Source organism: Salmo salar, chromosome ssa01, assembly GCF_905237065.1.
Source record: "Salmo salar chromosome ssa01, Ssal_v3.1, whole genome shotgun sequence".
NCBI classification, from domain to species: Eukaryota; Metazoa; Chordata; class Actinopteri; order Salmoniformes; family Salmonidae; genus Salmo; species Salmo salar.
In genome coordinates this window covers 94947752-94970880 of record NC_059442.1, presented here as the reverse complement: position 1 = coordinate 94970880, position 23129 = coordinate 94947752, and the positions used below count along the sequence as shown (strand labels likewise).

The 23129-nt window shown below is 43.5% G+C and overlaps 1 protein-coding gene across 2 annotated transcripts in view; it reads left to right on the top strand.

The window, feature by feature from the left end:
* The window catches only part of LOC106610487 (protein TANC2-like), a 215890-nt gene extending 207730 nt beyond the window's left edge, over positions 1-8160 (top strand). For both annotated transcript variants that reach the window (XM_014209876.2, XM_045724542.1), the window contains 3 exons: positions 1598-1744; positions 2321-2421; positions 2681-8160. In XM_014209876.2, coding sequence (XP_014065351.2) covers positions 1598-1744; positions 2321-2421; positions 2681-5060 — 2628 coding nt within the window. In that variant the 3' untranslated portion in view covers positions 5061-8160. The remainder of the gene's footprint in view (positions 1-1597; positions 1745-2320; positions 2422-2680) is intronic.
* Positions 8161-23129: the final 14969 nt, after the last annotated feature.

The window sequence follows — 23129 nt, the reverse complement described above, 5'->3', positions numbered from 1 at the left end:
CGTACTGTGAGATGCCTAAGACAGCGCTACAGGGAGACAGGACAGACAGCTGATTGTCCTCGCAGTGGCAGACCACGTGTAACAACACCTGCACAGGATCAGTACATCCGAACATCACACCTGCGGGACAGGTACAGGATGGCAACAAAAACTGCCCGAGTTACACCAGGAACGCCCAAGCCCTCCATCAGTGCTCAGACTGTCCGCAATAGGCTGAGAGAGGCTGGACTGGGGGCTTGTTGGCCTGTTGTAAGGCAGGTCCTCACCAGACATCGCCGCCTATGGGCACAAACCCACCGTTGCTGGACCAGACAGGACTGGCAAAAAGTGCTCTTCACTGACGCGTCGTGGTTTTGTCTCACCAGGGGTGATGGTCAGATTTGCGTTTTATCGTCAAAGGAATGAGCGTTACACCTAGGCCTGTACTCTGGAGTGGGATCCATTTGGAGGTGGAGGATCCGTCGTGGTCTGGGGTGATGTGTCACAGCATCACCACACTGAGCTTGTTGTCATTGCAGGCAATCTCAACGCTGTGCATAACATTTATATTTTAGTCATTTAGCAGACACTCTTATCCAGAGCGAATTACAGTAGTGAATGCATACATTTCATGCATTTTTTTTTGTACTGGCCCCCCGTGGGAATCGAACCCACAACCCTGGCATTGCACACACCATGCTGGCGTTGCAAACACCATGCTCTACCAACTGAGCCACAGGGAAGACATCCTCCTCCCTCATGTGGTACCTTTCCTGCAGGCTCATCCTGACATGGCCCTCCAGCATGACAATGCCACCAGCCATACTGCTCGTTCTGTGTGTGATTTCCTGCAAGACAGGAATGTCAGTATTCTGCCATGGCCAGCGAAGAGCCCGGATCTCAATCCCATTGAGCACATCTGGGATCTGTTGGATCGGAGGGTGAGAGCTAGGGCCATTCCCCCCAGAAATGTCCGGGAACTTGCAGGTGCCTTGGTGGAAGAGTGGGGTAACATCTCCCAGCAAGAACTGGCAAATCTGGTGCGGTCCATGAGGAGGAGATGCACTGTAGTACTTAATGCAGCTGGTGGCCACACCAGATACTGACTGTTACTTGTGATTTTCACCCCCCCTTTTTTCAGGGATACATTATTAAATTTCTGTTAGTCACATGTCTGTGGAACTTGTTCAGTTTATGTTTCAGTTGTTGAATCTTGTTATGTTCATACAAATATTTACACATGTTAAGTTTGCTGAAAATAAACGCAGTTGACAGTGAGAGGACGTTTCTTTTTTTGCTGAGTTTACATGATTTCATATGTGTTATTTCATAGTTTGGGTGTCTTCACTATTATTCTACAATGTAGAAAATAGTAACAATAAAGAAAAACCTTTGAATGAGTATGTGTGCCCAAGCTTTTGACAGGTACTGTATATACAGTATACACATCCAAGAAAGAACCTGTGATCTAATCAAACTATTTGCAATGCTTTTGTCTACACTTTTGACAGATTTATTTATCCTCAAGCGTTTACAGATTTATTTTAATGGTCAATAAGAGCTATATGTTGTCTGTCTTGTATGAATAACATGTTGTGTGTGTCGGTGTATTCAACAGAAAGGGAAAGTAAAGGAGGCAGCACAGCGCTATCAGTACGCCCTCAAAAAGTTCCCCCGTGAAGGCTTCAGTGTGGACCTAAAGACTTTCAGGGAGCTCAAAGTGTCCATCTTACTCAATCTGTCCCGATGTCGGAGGAAACTGAACGTGAGTTGGTGGGCTCTGACCATGGATCCATCCCAAATGGCAACCTATTCTCTATATAGTCCACTACTTTTGACCTAGGCCCAGATGCACTATATACAGAATAGGGTACCATTTGAGACACAACCATGTATAGTATATTATCAATACATGCATTCCAGAGTAATACATAGTAGTAACTAATAGTGACAGTACTGGATATTACCTATATTGTCCTCAGTATCTGACTCAGGGAGGTAAAAGTACTGGATAGTACCTCTATTGTCCTCAGTATCTGACTCATGGAGGTAACAGTACTGGATAGTACCTCTATTGTCCTCAGTATCTGACTCATGGATGTAACAGTACTTGATATTACCTCAGTATCTGACTCATGGAGGTAACAGTACTGGATAGTACCTCTATTGTCCTCAGTATCTGACTCATGGATGTAACAGTACTTGATATTACCTCAGTATCTGACTCATGGAGGTAACAGTACTGGATAGTACCTCAGTATCTGACTCATGGATGTAACAGTACTGGATAGTACCTCTATTGTCGGTATCTGACTCATGGATCACTTGTTATTTCATTCAGGACTTTGGGATGGCTGAGGAGTTTGCTACAAAGGCACTTGAATTGAAACCAAAATCATACGAAGCGTACTATGCCAGAGCCCGAGCCAAGCGTAGCAGCAGGTAACCTTCTATTTACATCCCTGCTTCCCTTCCACTGTAGAACCGTTGACATATTCTGCTCTGATCTCATATTTTTCAGTCTCTCATCATAAGATTTTCCTCCTTTTTTGTGACCAATAGTTTTTTCCTTAGTTTATTCATTTTCACAGCCGTGTTTTATAAAATAAATAAAATCATTAAAAAACACTTAATGTAAGAATACAAACCTTACCTCAGTTCCAACCCTGTTGCATTTTCCCACTCCTGCCTGTCTCTGCAGGCAGTTCCCTGAGGCCTTGGAGGACCTGAATGAAGCAATGAAGCAGAGCCCCAACCACCCTGAGATCCAGCGCCTCCTGCAGCGGGTAGAGGAGGAGTGTCGACAGCTTACCCAGGAGGAGGAGGACGCACAGAAGCTGGAGCCTCCCCCATCTCCTCCCCCCTCGCCTCCCCCAGATGGGGGGGAGGAGGAGGAGGAGATGTCCCTGTCCTCCCTCCCACTCCCCCTGGAGCTCCCCCCTCCCCCGGAGCCTCGGCTGGAGGACATGGAGCCGGTCCAGGATCTGTTTGAGGACGAGGACTATCTGGAGCAGGAGGCCATGTCTATGGTGAGTATGGGTTCTATGGGTCTGGCCCTCGAGAGGGAGCTCTGCTCCAACCCCTCCAGCCTGCCTATCATCCAGAGCCCCCCTCTTTCTCCAACCATCCACCAGCACCCCTACCACCAGGACCAGGCCTACCTGTCAGGGGGCTCCCCCATGGGCCAGGCTTACGTCTACGACCACCCCAGCCCCACCTCCATGTCATCCCCCGGCATCCAGAACTACCAGCTGCCGTCGCCCCCCTCAATGTCCCCCACGCACCACAACTCCCCCTACCGACACAGCCCTCCGCAGGCCTCCCCGGTGCACCAGACCACTTACCGCTTCAGCCCCCCGCCCAATGGAGGAGGGGGACAAGGGATGGACCACGGATACCAGAGCCCCCCGCTATCCCCTCTGCGTCGGGGTGGGGTACAGAGCCAGTACAGAGCCAGTCCCCCGGTGGAGAGTGTGTGTCTGTACAGGTCCCAGTCAGGGTCTCCGGTGCGCTACCAGCAGGAGCAGCCTACCCTTTCAAAGATGAGCAGCCAGAGGTCCTTCCAGCAGAGCTCACAGCCTTCCCTGCATAATCAGGCCTCCCTGCACCACCAGGCCTCCCTGCACCACCAGGCCTCTCTGCACCACGACACCCTCCAGACCCACCAGCACCACCAGGCCCAACTGAACCACCAGGTCTCCCAACAGCACCACCAGGCCCAACTACACCACCAGGCCTCCCAACACCACCAGGACTCCCTGCATCACCAGGCTCAACAGCACCACCAGGCACAGGGCCTGCGCCTTCAGCCCTCCATGGCCCAGATTGTTCGCACCAATCAGCCCAGCAACACATACGGCCAGATGGGTCACCCCATGCGTTACCAGGGGGCCTCCATGGATGTGCCGATGGAGAGCCAGAGCCGGTTGATGTACCAGCCCTCCCTGGATGGTCGCTCCATGCCCCAGTCCAGCCTCTCAGCTGGGGCCCTCTGTCAGCACGGGGGCCGGGGAGGGGTTATAGAGGGCCTGATGAAGGATGAGCTACCCCAGCGCCCCTCCTCTGCCTACCGTGCCAGCAGTGGGGGAGGACAAGGGGGCCAGCTCCAGGGAGCTGTCCGCTATAGCCAGACCCCCCAGATTAGCCGCAGCCAATCAGCTGCCTACTACCCTGGTGCCAAGCACGAGCTGGAGCGACAAAACAGTGCCATGCCCCAGTGCCAGCTCGGATCACCAGAGATCGGCCACATGGTGAGGCGGCCCGTCAGTGCCACTACCACGGAGATCAAACCACACATTTCCACTCCCCGGCCCCTCATCCACTCCCAGAGCGCGGGCCTCCGCTTTTCCCCTTCCAGCAACAACATCCCCACAGGGGGCTCTAGCTGTAATCTAGTCCCAGGCTTCAGGCCTTCCTCCTCCATCCAGGGGATGGAGATCCCGCTGCAGGTGGCTTACGAGGGCTACGAAGGCTACGAGGGGTACGAGCGTTCCTGTAACGACGACATCTCCCCAAACTCGCCCTCCCAGGGGGGCGGTGGGGGGCTGTACCAGGGTGAGAGCACCCGCTCACGGACCACGCCCTTCATGGGCATCATAGACAAGACAGCACGGACTCACCAGACTCAATACCTGCAGCAGCCCTCGTCCCAGCGGCCCTGGGCTATGACCTCCATGGACTCTGGCATCAGCCCCACATCGCCCGGCCAACTGGTCCAGCAGGGCTCGTCCTACAGCCCCCCCACCTCGCTGGGGAACTTCGCTTACTACAACAAGACTAACAACGCCCAGAACGGACAACTCCTGGAGGAGGACTACTACCCCCAGCAGCCCCAGCAGCAGCAGTCCTCCCTGGGCAAGCTGGCCAACGGCGCCTCCCGGGGTGGAGGAGGGGACATCCTGGAGAGGGTGAGCCAGGTGCCCACCTACCCAGACGTGAAGGTGGCCAGGACTCTGCCCGTAGCTCAGGCCTACCAGGACAACATGTACCGACAGCTCTCCCGTGATATGTCCCGTGACTCTAGGCAGGGCCCCACCTCCCCCATCAAACCAAAGAGACCTTTCGTGGAGTCGAATGTGTGAATGTACCGTCCACGGCCGGACTGGGCGTGTGAGTGGGAGGGGAGAAAGGGAGGGGGGGGAAGGGAAGGGAGGAAGGGAGGGGAGGGGGGATGTTGAGTTAAGGCTGCTGACCTTGTTTGACGTTGATGAAGAACACATGATACATAGACAGATTACAGCCCCGCTCACACAGAGAGCAGTTTACAACAGGCCCCGCTCACACAGAGAGCAGTCTACAACAGGCCCCGCTCACACAGAGAGCAGTCTACAACAGGCCCCGCTCACACAGTGAGCAGTCTACAACAGGCCCCACTCACACAGTGAGCAGTCTACAACAGGTCCCACTCACACAGTGAGCAGTCTACAACAGGCCCCACTCACACAGTGAGCAGTCTACAACAGGCCCCACTCACACAGTGAGCAGTCTACAACAGGCCCCACTCACACAGACAGTAGTCTACAACAGAACCCACTCACACAGAGAGCAGTCTACAATAGGCCCCACTCACACAGTGAGCAGTCTACAATAGGCCCCACTCACACAGTGAGCAGTCTACAATAGGCCCCACTCACACAGTGAGCAGTCTACAATAGGCACACACGGGGTAGTAGTCTAGTCATACAGTACATAGAAACTAACACACTGGGGCTAGTCCTGATCAAACACAGGGCCAGTCCTGATCAAACACAGGGCCAGTCCTGATCAAACACAGGGTCAGAGTCCCTAACACTTCCAGGGGGAGGGAGTGGGAGTGAAACTGAGGGCCCTTACCTTACTGTACCTGTGAATTCTCTATCCATCTACCATATGCTATCTTTAAAATACGACTTGTGCTCTTATTCAAGGTTGCTAGACTCTCTGTAATACAATATTAATATGTTCACTACTGTAAATGGGTCAGAAATTACACCGTGAGTGTGCATAGAGAAATTATTATATTTATTATTAAGTTATATAATGTAAATACATATAAAAACATGAATGATTTTCTTTGTGTTCTTTCTGTTTTTAATTATTTTTTAGCCTTCTGTCCTTGTGCTGTCCTTAATAAGTCCTTGCTCCCATCGAGCGCTTTTTCAGCTATACAGCCAGCTGAAACTCATCCAAAACACTCAATCATCCAAGAACTAGGCCGGAGATATCTTTAGTCGATTTAAGGATGAAAAGTGTAAAACTGCAACACAAAAAGTCACAGCATACAAAACACACACACATACTAAGTAGCTAGCATGTTGATAGCAGCTAGCTACATTCATTTCAATAGGAACGGCTAATCCGGTTTAGTCTAGTGACAATATATCTGTAAAAGTAACACAAACGTATGATATGTAAGTGTTAATAAAACAACCAGGAATGTTAATACTTACAGATGATGCCAACTGAAGGGCTATAAAGGACAGGATGATGGTGGATAGAACAGTATATCGTGGTTAGACTGAACACTAAAAAGCAGTAAACAAAAAAATCATTAATTTCATATGAATGGCACTTCTTCTGCAATACAAAGACCATTAGGTGGGTGCAAAGGCAATACATGCTTAATGTGGTCCATGATGCAACAACATGGTTTCAGAATCAACTAGGACAGGGAATGAGGGACATTTAGAAACTTTGAATTACTCACATGTCAAAGGATATTTTCCTAGTTTCTAAATATTAGCTTTGTCATGTTATATTTTTGGTATTTTAATTTAACTTTTTATTACGTTTATATTATTCATAAATGTCTGCACTAAATGCCTGTGAAGTTCTTAACTTAAGGTGCACTTTATGTATTTTTGTTACTTTATCGTTATTGAATGTTACTGATTTTGTATTATTGGAGGTCAGTTGGGGCTTCTGACCAATGATACTGGATTATTACTGATTACTCATTGTCGTAGGAACTCTGATCTACAAAGCAAAGTAGTGAATGACAATATAAAGTGCAAACAATGTTTTTAAATGTCTGAAGATGTATAGACTTTATAGCACATTGTAAAAGCTGCATATACTGGCCATCCCCCTCAACCCAACCCCAGATCCCTTCATAGACAGACGGATCTCATACGCAAGTGGCTTGTGTTCTTTTTTTATCCTTACCACGAGTGAAAATTGTCCTCTTTTGCAGTTTCCTTATAGCTACTATTCAATTAAATCACAGTGTGTGGAACCTATTGACTGACAGTCAATCAGATGGTCCCAAATCCAGTGACAAAGCACTTAACTTCAATGTCAAGGGAAAGTCCTGGAGAGAGAAATGTAAAGGTTGTATTCATGAACGGACTAACATATTTTTATATTTGCCAGGTGAGAGTATAAAAACAATGGGTGTGTGAATGTACTTCAGTCAGATTGAATGCTCAGTCAGTTGCCACTGCTTCATGGACTGCTTCCATTTTGATCTTGTCTGCTATTCAAATGGGTGAATAAAATTATTCAAATGGTTCCCTACCCACAGGATAGCTCATTTGGACAACTTTAAGACCATACTGTATGGGTGAGGAATTGTACTATTCTTTCAAAAAGGACTATAAAAGGACTTTTGAGGTGTTTTGTTTTCCATCTTTCGATGTAAATTAGTTGACTGTAAAATGTAAATTAGTTGGCTGTAAATATTCAGATGCATGTTTTATTATTTTTCCTGATTTCAAACAGAAACACATACAGTATACACAGTGTCCTGAATCTGGTCTGGGATCTGTGATAGACATCTGGGATATACATCTGGTCTGGGATCTTTGATAGACATCTAGATATACATCTGGTCTGGGTTCTGTGATAGACATCTGGGATATACATCTGGGATATACATCTGGGATATACATCTGGTCTGGGTTCTGTGATAGACATCTGGGATATACATCTGGTCTGGGTTCTGTGATAGACATCTGGGATATAGATATGGGATATACATCTGGTCTGGGTTCTGTGATAGACATCTGGGATATAGATCTGGGATATACATCTGGTCTGGGTTCTGTGATAGACATCTGGGATATACATATGGGATATACATCTGGTCTGGAATCTGTGTTAGACATCTGGGATATACATCTGGTCTGGGATCTGGGATAGACATCTGGGAAATACAGTACCAGTCAAAAGTTTGGACACACCTACTCATTCAAGGGTTTTTCTTTATTTTTACTATTTTCTATATTGTAGGATAGTAGGGAAAACATAAAAACTATGAAATAACACATATGGAATCATGTAGTAACCAAAAAAGTGTTAAACAAATCCGATTCTTCAAAGTAGCCACCCTTTGCCTTGATGACAGCTTTGCACACTCTTGACGTTCTCTCAACCAGCTTCACTTGGAATGTTTTTCCTACAGTCTTGAAGGAGTTCCCACATATGATGAGCACTTATTGTCTGCTTTTCCTTCACTTTGCGGTCCAACTCATCCCAAACCATCTCAATTGGGTTGAGGTCGGGTGATTGTGGAGGCCAGGTCATCTCATGCAGCACTCCATCACTTTCCTTATTGGTCAAATAGCCTTTACACCGCCTGGAGGTGTGTTGGGTCATTGTCCTGTTGAAGAAAAAAATGATAGTCCCACTAAGCGCAAACCAGATGGGACGGTGTATCGCTGCAGAATTCTGTGGTAGCCATGCTGGTTAAGTGTGCCTTGAATTCTAAATAAATAACTGACAGTGTCACCAGCAAAGCACCACCACTCCATAACACCTCCTTCTCTATGCTTCATGGTGGGAACCATACCTTCGGCGATCATCCGTTCACCTACTCTGCGTCTCACAAAGACACGGCGGTTGGAACCAAAAACGAACCTTTGGACATCAGACCAAAGGACAGATTTCGCCCAGTCTAATGTCTATTGCTCGTGTTTCTTGGCCCAAGAAAGTCTCTTCTTATTATTGGTGCCCTTTAGTAGTGGTTTCTTTGCAGTAATTCGACAATGAAGGCCTGATTCACGAAGTCTCTTGTGAACAGTTGAGATGTTGAGAAGTGTGTGTTACTTGAGCTCTGTAAAGCATTTATTTGGGCTGCAATTTCTGAGGCTGGTAACTCTAATGAACTTATCCTCTGCAGCAGAGGTAACTCTGGGTCTTCCTTTCCTGTGGCGGTCCTCATGAGAGCCAGTTTCATCATAGCGCTTGATGGTTTTTGCGACTGCACTTTAAGAAACTTTCAAAGTTCTTGACATTTTCCGGATTGACTGACATTCATTTGAAATGCATTCCAGGTGACGACCTCATGAAGCTGGTTGAGAGAATTCCAAGAGTGTGCAAAGCTGTCATCAAGGCAAAGGGTGGCTTTGAAGAATCTCAAATATAAAATATATTTTGATTTGTTTAACACTTTTTTGGTTACTACATGATTCCATATGTGCTATTTCATAGTTTTGATGTCTTCACTATTATTCTACAAAGTAGAAAATTGTACAAATAAAGAAAAACCCTTGAATGAGTAGGTGTGTCCACACTTTTGACTGGTACTGTACATCTGGGATATACATCTGGGATATACATCTGGTCTGGGATAGACATCTGGGATATACATCTGGGATGTACATCTGGTCTGGGATAGACATGTGGGATATAGATCTGGGAAATACATGTCCGATAGACATCTGGGATAGACATCTGGGATATGCATCTGGGATGTACATCTGGTCTGGGATAGACATGTAGGATATAGATCTGGGAAATACATGTCCGATAGACATCTGGGATAGACATCTGGGATATGCATCTGGTCTGGGATAGACATGTGGGATAGACGTCTGGGATGTACATCTGGGATTGACATTTGGGACAGACATGTGGGATAGACATGTGGGATAGACATCTGGGATATACATCTGGGATGTTCATCTGGTCTGGGATAGACATTTGGGATATACATCTGGTCTGGTATAGACATGTGGGATAGACATGTGAGATAGACATGTGGGATATACATCTGGTCTGGGATAGACATGTGGGATATACATGTGGGATAGAAATGTGGGATATACATGTGGGATATACATCTAGTCTGGGATAGACATGTGGGATAGACGTGGGATAGACATCTGGTCTGGGATAGACAGGTGGGATAGACATCTGGGATAGACATGTGGGATAGACATCTGGTCTGGGATAGACATGTGGGATAGATATCTGGTCTGGGATAGACATGTGGGATAGACATCTGGTCTGGGATAGACATGTGGGATAGACATGTGGGATATACATCTGGTCTGGGATAGACATGTGGGATATACATCTGGTCTGGGATTGACATGTGGGATAGACATGTGGGATATACATCTGGTCTGCGATTGACATGTGGGATAGACATGTGGGATATACATCTGGTCTGGGATAGACATGTGGGATATACATGAGGGATAGACATGTGGGATATACATCTGGTCTGGGATAGACATGTGGGATAGAGTAATGAAGCTGTATCCTTTCCACCAAACCTCCAACCAGACAAAACGCAAAACTCTGAAGCGTTCTAGTTTTATTATTTTATTTTATTTAAATGTATTTGCTTGCTGAGCAGAGTTCTTTAGTCTGTAAATGTGAGCTTGCAGAGCGCTGTGATGAAATATTGATTAAAAACTAAAAGAATGTGTTTTTATCTCATGATAACTGATTGTATTCTGTACAGTCAACCCTATGTATTGAAGAATAGCATATTTATAAATGGTTACCAACTGAAAAACATCCTGCATGTCATTTATTTGCTTTGGTCTTTCAGGTGAATGATATGAATAGCTGCATACAGTATCCTGACATTTTTATTGTCAGGGCATTTCTTATTTAGTGTTACATGCCTTAACTTGCCAAGCAAGCATAAACTACTAGTCTGTAGCTTGTGTTGTGGCTAATTTCTGCATTACCAAATGAGGAGAGTTACAAACTTCACACACCAGTCAGAGTTATACTTAAAACTACATCTTTAATAATTAAGATGCTTTTGCAAAAGCACTTGACTTTCAATGATTCGCTATCACTAATGAACCATTGAAAAGTGACTACACAAAAGTACAAAGATCTTTTATAGCCAAGATACACCCCTCTCAATGTACATGACGAACCACAGATCTTAGGAACAGTTCACAAAGGTTAAGTTTTGTATGAAAGATATCTATAAAACATATCAGACAGCAACTGCTGTGTCAACCGTTTTCATTGTATAGACCAGTGTCTGGTCCTCCTACCCCAAACTGGAACCGTCTCTCCCTGGTACGGTATAGAACAGAACCATTAGCTCATCCAATGGCATAAATCAATTGACAACTCTAGATACTCCCATCTCAAGTAAACCACCTCTTGACTCCACTCCTGGACAAGCTCACTGAGGGGAGTGAGCCTCTAGGTTATACACTATCCCAAGATAAGTGCAACATCAGAGGGGACATACAAGGGTCCAGACACTGCCATACACCTTCCCCCAATGCCAAAGGAGGGAGTGACTTGCGCACAGACATTGTGGAGACAAGTAATTGGTTCCTGATAAGTGAAATAAATGATTATAGGTAAATGAGTAAAGAATCCTGTCAAGGATTCTAGGAGTGGTGGTTGGAGTCAGGCGCAGGGAGCAGAGGGTAAGTAATACGTCTTTTATTTCTCCGGCACAAAACGTTCACGCCAAAACAGAATGGCGCGTAATAAGGTAGACCAACCCAAAACACAGGGCAAACAGTCCGGAGAGAAAATAAGGCACCAGCCAGCACATCCAAATAACAAAACAGTGAAATAATCCCGCACAAACCTGGGCGGGCTTGACAGGCTTAAATAAACACAAATCAAGAAATGAAACAGGGAACAGGTGCAACCAATAAGACCAAACAAACAGAAAAGGAAAAAGGGATCAGCGGTGGCTAGTAGACCGGCGACGACGACCGCCGAGCACCACCCGAACAGGCAGGGGTGCCACCTTTGGTGGGATTCGTGACAAATCCACTCTGAAACTCATCTAATTAGTAATTCGTAGTTGATGTAGAATGTATAATGAATAGTTAAAGTACTGAACGTAAGTCCCATAAAGGTCTAGTAGAGGCTGGAGAGGGAGAGAAATGTGTGTGCGTATTAGTGGACCTAAGAGGACCGTAGACATTTGTTCTACCTGACCTAGCAACTTTGAGAGGCTTTGGAGGAAATATGGGAGTAACTCTCAAGGTCTCAGTAATCTCGGGGGGGAAAGCACAGACAGCGCTGGATAGTGATTAACAGTTGTGAGAAGTCCGGGGAGGGATACATTCATCTACTGTTTGTGTGTATGTATGTGCGTAGGTTATCTACTGTTTGTGTGGAGGTGTGTGCGTAAGCGGAGAGAGAGGATAAAATGAACTTCTTTGTCAATGTTGGGCAGAACGTTCTCTGAATAAACCGTACGAACCTTTTGCAGAAAGCTGAATCTTTGCCTAATTATTATTAACCCATTGTCTTACAAACCTTGGGGATTAGTCAAAGCTTATCGATTGTTAATTATTATCATTAGGATAGAAAATTCCTATAACAGTTCCCCATTAATCACGCCATCCCTTCACATGGTTTAACAGATTCATTCACATATGACAAGTATCTCACATAAGCATATTATGCAAATAAAACATCTTAATTATCTATGTTACCCAACTAATTCTGATTCATCCGCCACATTCCCCTCTCAAGGGACTCCGTCCCTTCTAGAGAATCAGAACAGTAAGGTTACACCTTACAAACAGTAGTTGTAGGTTATATGAATTATGTAAAAAAAATACATTATCAAATTTAAAAAGAAAATAAAGAATCAAATCCCTTCAATTTCGAGTACCTTAGCTTCATGTAAGCTTTCTCCCTTCGGAAACTTAGTTTACAACCTTGATTCTACAAGACAGACATGCACATGTTTAATCCCACGGAATAATACATTGTTAAGAAAATACAAAAAGAAAACAGAACATAAAAATGCTCCCTAAGTTACAGGAGAACCAGTGTCTAAACACAGGCCTCATCTCAACAGAAAGGACAGTCATCCCTCTGAGTCCCCTCTCAACTTAAAAGAAAATCACAAGATTTAAGAACATTCATTCACATAGAAAATACATATATTCTACATAATCCAAAAATCATCAAACAATAACTCATTGCATGGGGTTCCTGCACATGACCACAACACTCAGCCTCATTCAAACCCCCAACACATTTTCTGAACACTCTAGCAATTTGTCTGGGAAGGTTATGATACAGTCACCTGCACGAACACAAGAAGAAAAAAAATGCATACAGTTTATGGGATTCAAAGCTATATTTTCCATAGACAGTGAAAAGCACATAATTAATGCATAATGCAGTGCATGCAACAATGGAGTTTAATAAAATAATCTTTAGTTATCTATCACACTCCAATGGATCAGCATAGTATGTTGGAAATGACTATTTCCATCCCAGAAACTAAAATTAGCATATCTTGTTGTACAAATCCAGGTAGTGACTCTTGGTTAAAATAAAATGTATTCCCTTGGTGCCCAATGAACATGACCCAAGACAAGCATCATGATTCCACTATTTATAAGGCAATGCCTATAGATCAAATAGATTAGGATCATTTTCACTCTCCAGATCAGAGTTCAGAGCCTCAACATCTTTAGTTCATAACAATAATCAAAACAATCAATCCCTAATACATTAATTTCTTCACTCATATAGATATTAACATACTCAACTCAATCCTTCAGTTTTAAAAAAATCATTCAATTTCCAAATAAAATCATAATTAGAACCCAGTTAATTATCCAACCAAATTTTTAAAATGACATTGCTCAGTGATTCAAATTGGTCTTATCACTCACTCAAAGTAAAAACTCAATTTAACAAACATCAACATTAGCAGAATGTACATTTATATTAACATCCAGTATAATTATCCCATAATTCTACCATTAACTTTTTTTATCACGATTATTATACAGATCAATATCTCAATGCATTCTTAATCTAAATTACTATAATTTTACATGGAGTAGACCTCTACAATCAACCTGATACCCCAAAAGTCTAAACAGTTTTGGGCACAGTTGACCAACCCCCTCCTCCAGGCACTGATTCTTCTCGCGTTCTTTTCGTTCTTCTTCAGATAGCTTTACAGTTCAAAGTGAATGGCCCATTATAATGTCCCAATTTCAATGTTTCACCTTAGACGCCCATTATGTCTTGTCCATTCGTCAACCAGTATACCAGCAACATAATTGAAGTTTAGAACAGCACCTTTCTCCATGCTCACTCCACATGGACTCCTCTCACACGCCTGAGAGAAACATGAGAGAAAAGCAGTTGATAGCTTAGATCGGATACTGTACACCAGTTGCTGGCTCGGCCATTTCTCTCGGTAGAAATGATGCGGACAGGGCCATATTCAATGCCTTTGTCTTCTTCTTCAGCCAGTTAGAGGGGGTTTGAGGTACACACACTGTTCGGTCCAATTATCTCTTCCATGCATTAAGATACCGTCTGATGTCACTTTTCATGATAACCTCGAAAGAACAGACCAGAACAACATTTTAGTTCAGTTCATTAACTACATGATAAATTATTACTTTAACCAATTATTCTTAATACAAATGTCTAAACATATTTCAAAGAGAATAACAACACATTCTATTGAAACTATTCTTTCAAATTGGCTTATACTTCCCATCTGTAACGGCTGTTGAATGGAGTAGACCAAGGCGCAGTGTGGTTAGTGCTCATCTTTGAAATGTAATGTAAAAAGAGAACAATTTACAAAATAAACAAAAGACAACAGCCAAACCGTTCTGGCAGGTAACAAATGACTAAACAGAAAATATCTACCCACAAAACCCAAAGGAAAAACATGCTGCCTAAGTATGACTCCCAATCAGCAACAACGAAGTACAGCTGTTCCTGATTGGGAGCCATACCCAGCCGAAACAAAGCAATCCCAAACATAGAAATACAGACATAGAATGCCCACCCAAATCACACCCTGACCAAACCTAAATATAGACATAAAAAGCCTCTCTCAGGTCAGGGCGTGACACCATCACAATTTCAACTTCATCGCAGAGCCAAAAGATCAGGAAGTTAGACCTATAACCTATCGGGAATAGAACAGAACAAACAACACAACAATACACTCCTTCACATATCACTCAAGGTGTGTAAACTTCAATCCAAAACCTCAAAGGCCTGAATCCAAAACCTCAAAGGACTGTATCCTCCCCCATTTCTAACACATAACTCTCCATGAGAGTAATGTATAAAAAAACACTACTACAGGTCAAAAGATAAAACAACATTTCAAATAACATAATCAAATTAAAATCACTACTCTGAAAAACTCCACAAAGAAATATTATTGTACCCATATGTTCATAGGAAAATATACTTAAAGCAGCCTACCCTTAGTTAAAGGCAATGCCCTCTATCACATTGGTCCAAATTACAAATAAGTCTAAGAACTATAAACTCCATCATAAGTATCAAGTTCACAAATTACCTTGAAATCAGTATAACAAATGACCTAAAATTCTTTATCCAAATGGCTTTTCAATGAGGTTGATCAAGCCCCAATGAAAAGTCATGATACGGGTCATAGGTCATACAAACCCTTCAGAAAGTGTTTCTTACTATACTAGACAAATTAAAGAAAAAACCGTCAAACATTTTCTACATGTATCTCAGGTTCCCAGAACATTTCTTTATCAAAAGAATACACATGTTTAATTAAAACTCAGAAAATAAAAACTAAAAATTCCAGATATCTTAGCACTAAGTCAAATGGAAAACTCACTAAACCCAAAGGAAACAAATCAAACATACTATTTTAAAAACACCAACAACTAGTAATAACAAATGTGTTGTGTTTGGGTATTTGCAAACCTTAAGGTAAAAACAAACAATAATTTGCCAGGCCTTTTCAATTGTGGTAGTTTACGACCTCAATCTCACTCACTCTCCCAAGATTATAGCCCCAGGAAACATTCCAAAGAGAGACAAAGAAATCCAAATTTTCCCCCAAAAAACACAAAACACTTCGTTAGCATTCATTATACTACACCAATTCAGAAACTCAAAAGTTAACTACAAACAAAACATAATAATAATGATAATTCCACTGTACTCCCTCAAATCATTAATCATTAGTTTTAATCTACATCAATGTATATGTATGCTTAATTGAACATGCGCTACCCTTAGATACAATTATCCTGGTATCATTACTAGACCAATGTCCAACAAATATGTGATAGCTTTTTCTCCTTTGGATTGTTCCTGTTACCCCACTAAATGTAAAAGAATTCTTTCGCAAAAGTAGTACATTTCTCAGCGTAAGGAATCAGTGATATTTAATCCCAGGCATTTAATAAAAATGTAGACGTGTTCTCCCATGTCTCCTTTAACATACATACTTTAGTTGACTTCCATCCGTCCCGGAAGAAAGAATCCTACTCAAACACATCAGATAATACAATGTTTAATTAAGTGAAATCAACACCCAAAATAAACACTAAACAGTAAACAATAAACAAACCCATAACCTCTTTCCAGCAATCAAATAATTTCAACCTGTTGCATACATTTTGTAAAACACATTTTTTTAACAAATCTAAAACTATATTTATATATATTATTAATATAATTTTTTATTACAGCCCACGTCCCCGCAGGAGGCCTTTTGCCTTTTGGTAAGCCTTCATTGTAAATAATCATTTGTTCTTAACTGACTTGCCTAGTTAAATAAAGGTTATAATTAAAAAAAGACATGGTATACCAGGTGTATGACAAAACCGGAAATATCTTCCAAAAGCATTATAAAGCATGTAAATAGGCTTATGTCTGGATTTGATTAGAGCTTTGATCAGCATGAAATGTCCAACCTGATGCTAGCTGAGCCTGATGAGACATATTAAATACATTTTATGAGCCCTACATTAACTACATTTAATGAGCCCAAGCCCAAAAAAGCCCAAATGATTGTGCCGTTATGCAATACATATATGATATAGGCTACTGCACATTAGCACGACAGAAAAACACAAAGGCCATAGATGAAGCTACCTACGTTGATATTCCTTCTTAATTATCTCGATAACAACATGGAAAGGGGGTATATCTTGCTGCGCAACAATTTCTTGACCTATTTTTGAGGCCTTGTGGTTAGATTTTGGTCATTGGGCTAGAAATTTCAGCTCCACCTGGCAACCCTGGCCACCCAGACAACTGCAACTCCTGTCGGTTGAGAAAGTACACTGCATGACCAAAAGTATGTGGACACCTGCTCATCGAACATCTCATTCCAAAATCACGGCCATTAATATTGAGTTGGTCCCCCCTTTGCTGCTATGACGACCTCCACTCCTCTGGGAAGGCTTTCCACTTGATGTTGGAACTTTGCTGCGGGACTTGCTTCCATTCAGCCACAAGAGCGTTAGTGAGGTCAGGCACTGATGTTGGGCGATTAGGCCTGACTCGCCGTCAGGGTTCCAAATGCACAAGCATTTCGCTACACTCGCATTAACATCTGCAAACCATGTGAATGTGACAAATAACATTTGATTTGATTTGAATTCTTAAATTGGAAACTTAAATCCGTTTTACCTCATTTCTACCAGCATGTTAAATGTGCAACCAGAGGGAAAAGACCACTACAGTCCCTGTGCCCAAGAACACTAAGGTAACCTGACTAAATGACTACTGACCCGCAGCACTCACATCTGTAGCCATGAAGTGCTTTGAAAGGCTAGTCATGGCTCACATCAACACCATTATCCCAGAAACCCTAGACCCACTCCAATTTCCATGCTGCCCCAACAGATCCACAGATGATGCAATCTCTATTGCACTCCACACTGCCCTTTCTCACCTGGACAAAAGGAACACCTATGTGAGAATGCTATTCATTGATTACAGCTCAGGATTCAACACCATAGTGCCCTCAAAGCTCATCAATAAGCTGGGACTAAACAACTCCCTCTGAAACTGGATCCTGGACTTCCTGACGGGCCGCCCCAGGTGGTGAGGGTAGGTAACAACACATCTGCCACGCTGATCCTCAACATGGGGGCCCCTTAGGTTGCGTGTTCAGTCCCCTCCTGTACTCCCTGTTCACTCATGACTGCATGGCCAGGCACGACTCCAACACCATCATTAAGTTTGCTGATGACACAACAGTGGTAGGCCTGATCACCGACCACGATGAGACAGCCTATAGGGAGGAGGTCAGAGACCTGGCCGTGTGGTGCTTTTACAACAACCTCTCCCTCCCTTTTTTAGGTATTTTCTTAAAACTGCATTGTTGGTTAAGGGCTTGTAAGTAAGCATTTCACTGTAAGGTCTACACCATTTGTATTTGGCGCATGTGACAAATAAGATTTGATATGATATTACCTAAGTCCAGGATGGACAAAGGGGGCGTTGTTGGGGCTGTGTTTCTGGACCCAAGGAAGGCTTTTGATACTGTTAACCATGAGGTTCTCATCACATAATTGTCAAAGTTCAACTTTTTCCCCGATGCCTTAAGATGGATGAAAACATACCTTGAAGGCAGAACTCAGTGTGTCAGAGTGAGCAATGAGCTGTCTCCCAATCTTAGCTATGATGTGGGCGGGCCCCAAGGGTCAATACTGGGGCCCCTCCTGTTCAGCCTGTACATTAATGATCTGCCTTCTGTCTGTACTGGGACTGAAGTTCAAATTTATGCAGATGATATAGTGATATATGTGCACGCAAAGAGCAAAAAACAAGCTGCACAAGAACTCACTACTGTCATGGTCCAGGTGACAAAGTGGCTCAGTGACTCATGTTAGCATCTCAATGTGAAAAAACTGTCTGCATGTTCTTCACAAAGAGTGCAACTGATGCTACTGAGCAAGATGTCTATGTGTCAGGGGAGAAGCTCCAGGTGGTATCTGATTTTAAGTACCTTGGCATCATACTTGATTCAAACCTCTCTTTTAAAAAGCAGGTGAAAAAGGTAATTCAAATAACCAAATTCAACCTAGCTAATTTCCTACTTTTACGAAATTGTTTAATTACAGAGGTAGCAAAACTGTCCTTCAAATCAAATCTATGATACTCCGTCACTTAACATACTGCTTGACTAGTTGGGCCCAAGCTTGCTGTACAACATTAAAACCCATTCAGTCAGTCTACGAACAGGCTCTCAAAATGCTTGATAGGAAGCCCAATAGTCATCATCAAACAACTTTTAAGAAGGCACACCTGTCAATTGAAATGCATTCCAGGTGACTACCTCATGAAGCTGGTTGAGAGAATGCCAAGAGTGTCCAAATTTGTCAATGGCTGCTTTGAAAAAATATAAAATATGTTTTGATTTGTTTAACACTTTTTTGGTTACTACATGATTCCATAATGTGTTGTTTCATAGTTTTAATGTCTTCACTACTATTCTACAATGTAGAAAATAGTAAAAATAAAGAAAAACTCTGGAATGAGTGTGTGTCCAAACATTTGACTGGTACTGTATATTTAACCTGCAGGGGAACCAACCAGCTCACCGTCCTGAGAGAGGGGATGCTGACCAGTCAGCAAGGTCTGGAGGTACTGCAGGGGGAAATAGCAGAATCTTTTATAATATATGCCATTTAGAAGACAATTTTATCCGAAGCACGTACATTTTACGTATGGGTGGTCCCAGGGAATCAACCCCACTACCCTGGCGTTATGCGCGCCATGCTTTACCAACTGAGCTACAAAGCACCTTATCCAGAATTAGACACAGAAAACAAAAACACCAAAAACATCCAGTCAGCGGCAGTCCTGTGGGCAAAAACAGCTAGTTGATGAAAGGTGGAAGGAGAATGGCAAGAATCGTGCAAGCTAACGGCCGGGCCACAAACAGGCAAATAACAGCAGTGGTGTGCAGAACGGGATCTCGGACGCACAACTCGTCGAGCCTTGTCAAATCAAATCAAATTTTATTGGTCACATACACATGGTTAGCAGATGTTAATGCAACTGTAGCGAAATGCTTGTGCTTCTAGTTCCGACCATGCAGTAATATCTAACAAGTAATCTAACAATTTCACAACAACTACCTTATTCACACAAGAGTAAAGGAATGAATAAGAATATGTACATATAAATGTATGGATGAGCGATGGCCAAACGGCATAGGCAAGATGCAGTAGATGGTATAGAGTACAGTATATACATATGAGATGAGTAATGTAGGGTATGTAAACATTATATAAAGTGGCATTGTTTAAAGCGACTACTGATACATTTATTACATCCAATTTATAATTATTGAAGTGGCTAGAGATTTGAGTCAGTATGTTGGCAGCAGCCACTCAATGTAAGTGATGGCTGTTTAACAGTCTGATGGCCTTGAGATAGAAGTTGTTTTTCAGTCTCTCAGTCCCAGCTTTGATGCACCTGTACTGACCTCGCCTTCTGGATGATAATGGGGTGAACAGGCAGTGGCTCGGGTGGTTGTTGTCCTCGATGATCTTTTTGGCCTTCCTGTGACATCAGGTGGTGTAGGTGTCCTGGAGGGCAGGTAGTTTGCCCTTGCGTTGTGCAGACCTCACTACCCTCTGGAGAGCCTTACGGTTGTGGGCGGAGCAGTTGCCGTACCAGGAGGTGATACAGCCCGACAGGATGCTCTCGATTGTGCATCTGTAAAAGTTTGTGAGTGTTTTTGGTGACAAGCCAAATTTCGTCAGCCTCCTGAGGTTAAAGAGGCGCTGTTGCGCCTTCTTCACCACGCTGTCTGTGTGGGTGGACCATTTCAGTTTGTCTTCTCCACTACTGTCCCGTCGATGCGGATAGGGGGGTGCTCCCTCTGCTGTTTCCTGAAGTCCACGATCATCTCCTTTGTTTTGTTGACATTGAGTGAGAGGTTATTTTCCTGACACCACACTCCGAGGGCCCTCACCCCCTCCCTGTAGGACGTCTCATCGTTGTTGGTAATCAAGCCTACCACTGTAGTGTCGTCTGCAAACTTGATGATTGAGTTGGAGGCGTGCATGGCCACGCAGTCATGGGTGAACAGGGATTACAGGAGAGGGCTGAGAACGCACCCTTGTGGGGCCCCAGTGTTGAGGATCAGTGGGGTGGAGATGTTGTTTCCTACACTCGCCACCGGGCGGCGGACCGTCATCAAGTCTAGGACCCAGTTGCATCACTGTTACATCCTCAGAAAGTATGAGCTCCTGAGTTGGAAAAATCTTGTGCAATACACCGACACATGTCTTGTATTCAAGATCCTAAATGGCCTGGCTCCCCCTCCACTCAGTACTTTTGTTAAACAGAAAACCCAAACATATGGCAGCAGATCCACAAGGTCTGCCATGAGAGGTGACTGTATAGTTCCCTTAAGGGAAATAACCTTTAGTCAATTGCTTTTCTTTGTGAGAGGTTCCCATGTTTGGAATACACTGCCATCAGACACACATAACTGCACCACCTATCACACTTTCACAAAAAACATGAAGACATGGCTAAAAGCCAATCAGATTTGTGATAATAATCTCTAGTTGTGTATTGCCGCTTTCCATGCTGTTTGTAGATTGTGAGGTGTGGAAACACTTTGTTGCTTTTATGGATTTTGTCTTGTTGCTTTTTGTGCTATGTTGCTCTGTCTGCATGCTATGTCTTGCTTGTCCTATGTTGCTCTGTCTGTATTCTATGTCTTGCTTGTCCTATGTTGCTATGCGTGTGCTCACTGCTCAATGATTGTCTGTATTGTTATTGTAATTGTTTTAAATAACCTGCCAAGGGACTGTGGTTGAAAATTAGCCGGCTGACTAAAACCCGCACTTTTACTGAAACGTTGATTAATGTGCACTGTCCCTGTAAAAATAAAAATAAACTCAAACTCAATTTCCTCAGCAAACCTGTTCCCCCGCACATTGATGCTCTACCGGTACCCCCTAGATATAGCCTCGCTACTGTTATTTTACTGCTGCTATTAATTGTTTGTTCTTTTTATTTTTTACTTATCTGTTTTTTACTTAACACAGATTTTTCTTAAAACCTCATTGTTGGTTAAGCGCTTGTAAGTAAGCATTTCACTGGAATGTCTACACCTTTTGCATTCGGCGCATGTGACAAATAAAATTTGATTTGATTTGAATTCATCCCAAAGTTGTTCGATGGGGTTGAGGTCAGGGCTTTGTGCAGGCAAGTCAAGTTCTTCCACATCAATCTCGACAAACCATTTCTGTTTGGACGTCGCTTTGTGCATGCATTGTCATACAGGAAATGGCCTTCCCCAAACTGTTGCCAGAAAGTTGGAAGCACAGATTCCTCCTCCACCAAACTTTCCAGTTGTCACTATGTATTGGGGCAGGTAGCATTGTCCTGGCATCCGCCAAATGCAGATTAGTCCGTCGGACTGCCAAAATGTGAATCGTGATTCATCACTCCAGAGAACGCGTTTCCACTGCTTCAGAGTCCAATGGCAGCGAGCTTTACTCCACTCCAGCCTATGCTTGGCATTGCACATGGTGATTTTAGGCTTGTGTGCAGCTGCTCGGCCTTGGAAACTCATTTCATGAATCTCCCGACGAACAGTTCTTGTGTTGACGTTGCTTCCAGAGGCAGTTTGGAACTCGGTAGTGAGTGTTGCAACTGAGGGCAGATGACACTCCGTTTGTCCAGTTCTGTTGGCTTGTGTGGGCTTCCACTTCGTGGCTGAGCCGTTGTTGCTCCCAGATGTTTCCATTTCACAACAGCACTTACAGTTGACTGGGGCAGCTCTAGCAGGGCAGAAATTAGACTAATTGACTTGTTGGAAAGGTGGCATCCTATGACATTGTCACATTGAAAGTCACAGAGCTATTCAGTAAGACCATTTTACTGCCAATGTTTGTGTATGGAGATTGCATGGCTGTGTGCTCGATTTTATAGACCTGTCGACATCATTCCAGGTGTGGCTGAAATAGCCGAATCCACTAATTGGAAGGGGTGTCCACATACTTTTGTATTTATAGTGTAAGTCAAGGGGAACACGAGAAGGAAGGCAGCTTTGGTGTCCCCAATGTAAGTGGCAATCAACCAGTGGCGATTTTAGCATTTAAATCTTGGTGGGGGAAAAAAAAGAAAAGTGGAATGCATGCCTGCAAAGCCACTACACAACACAACACTAAACAATACATTAATTGCACTATAATGGT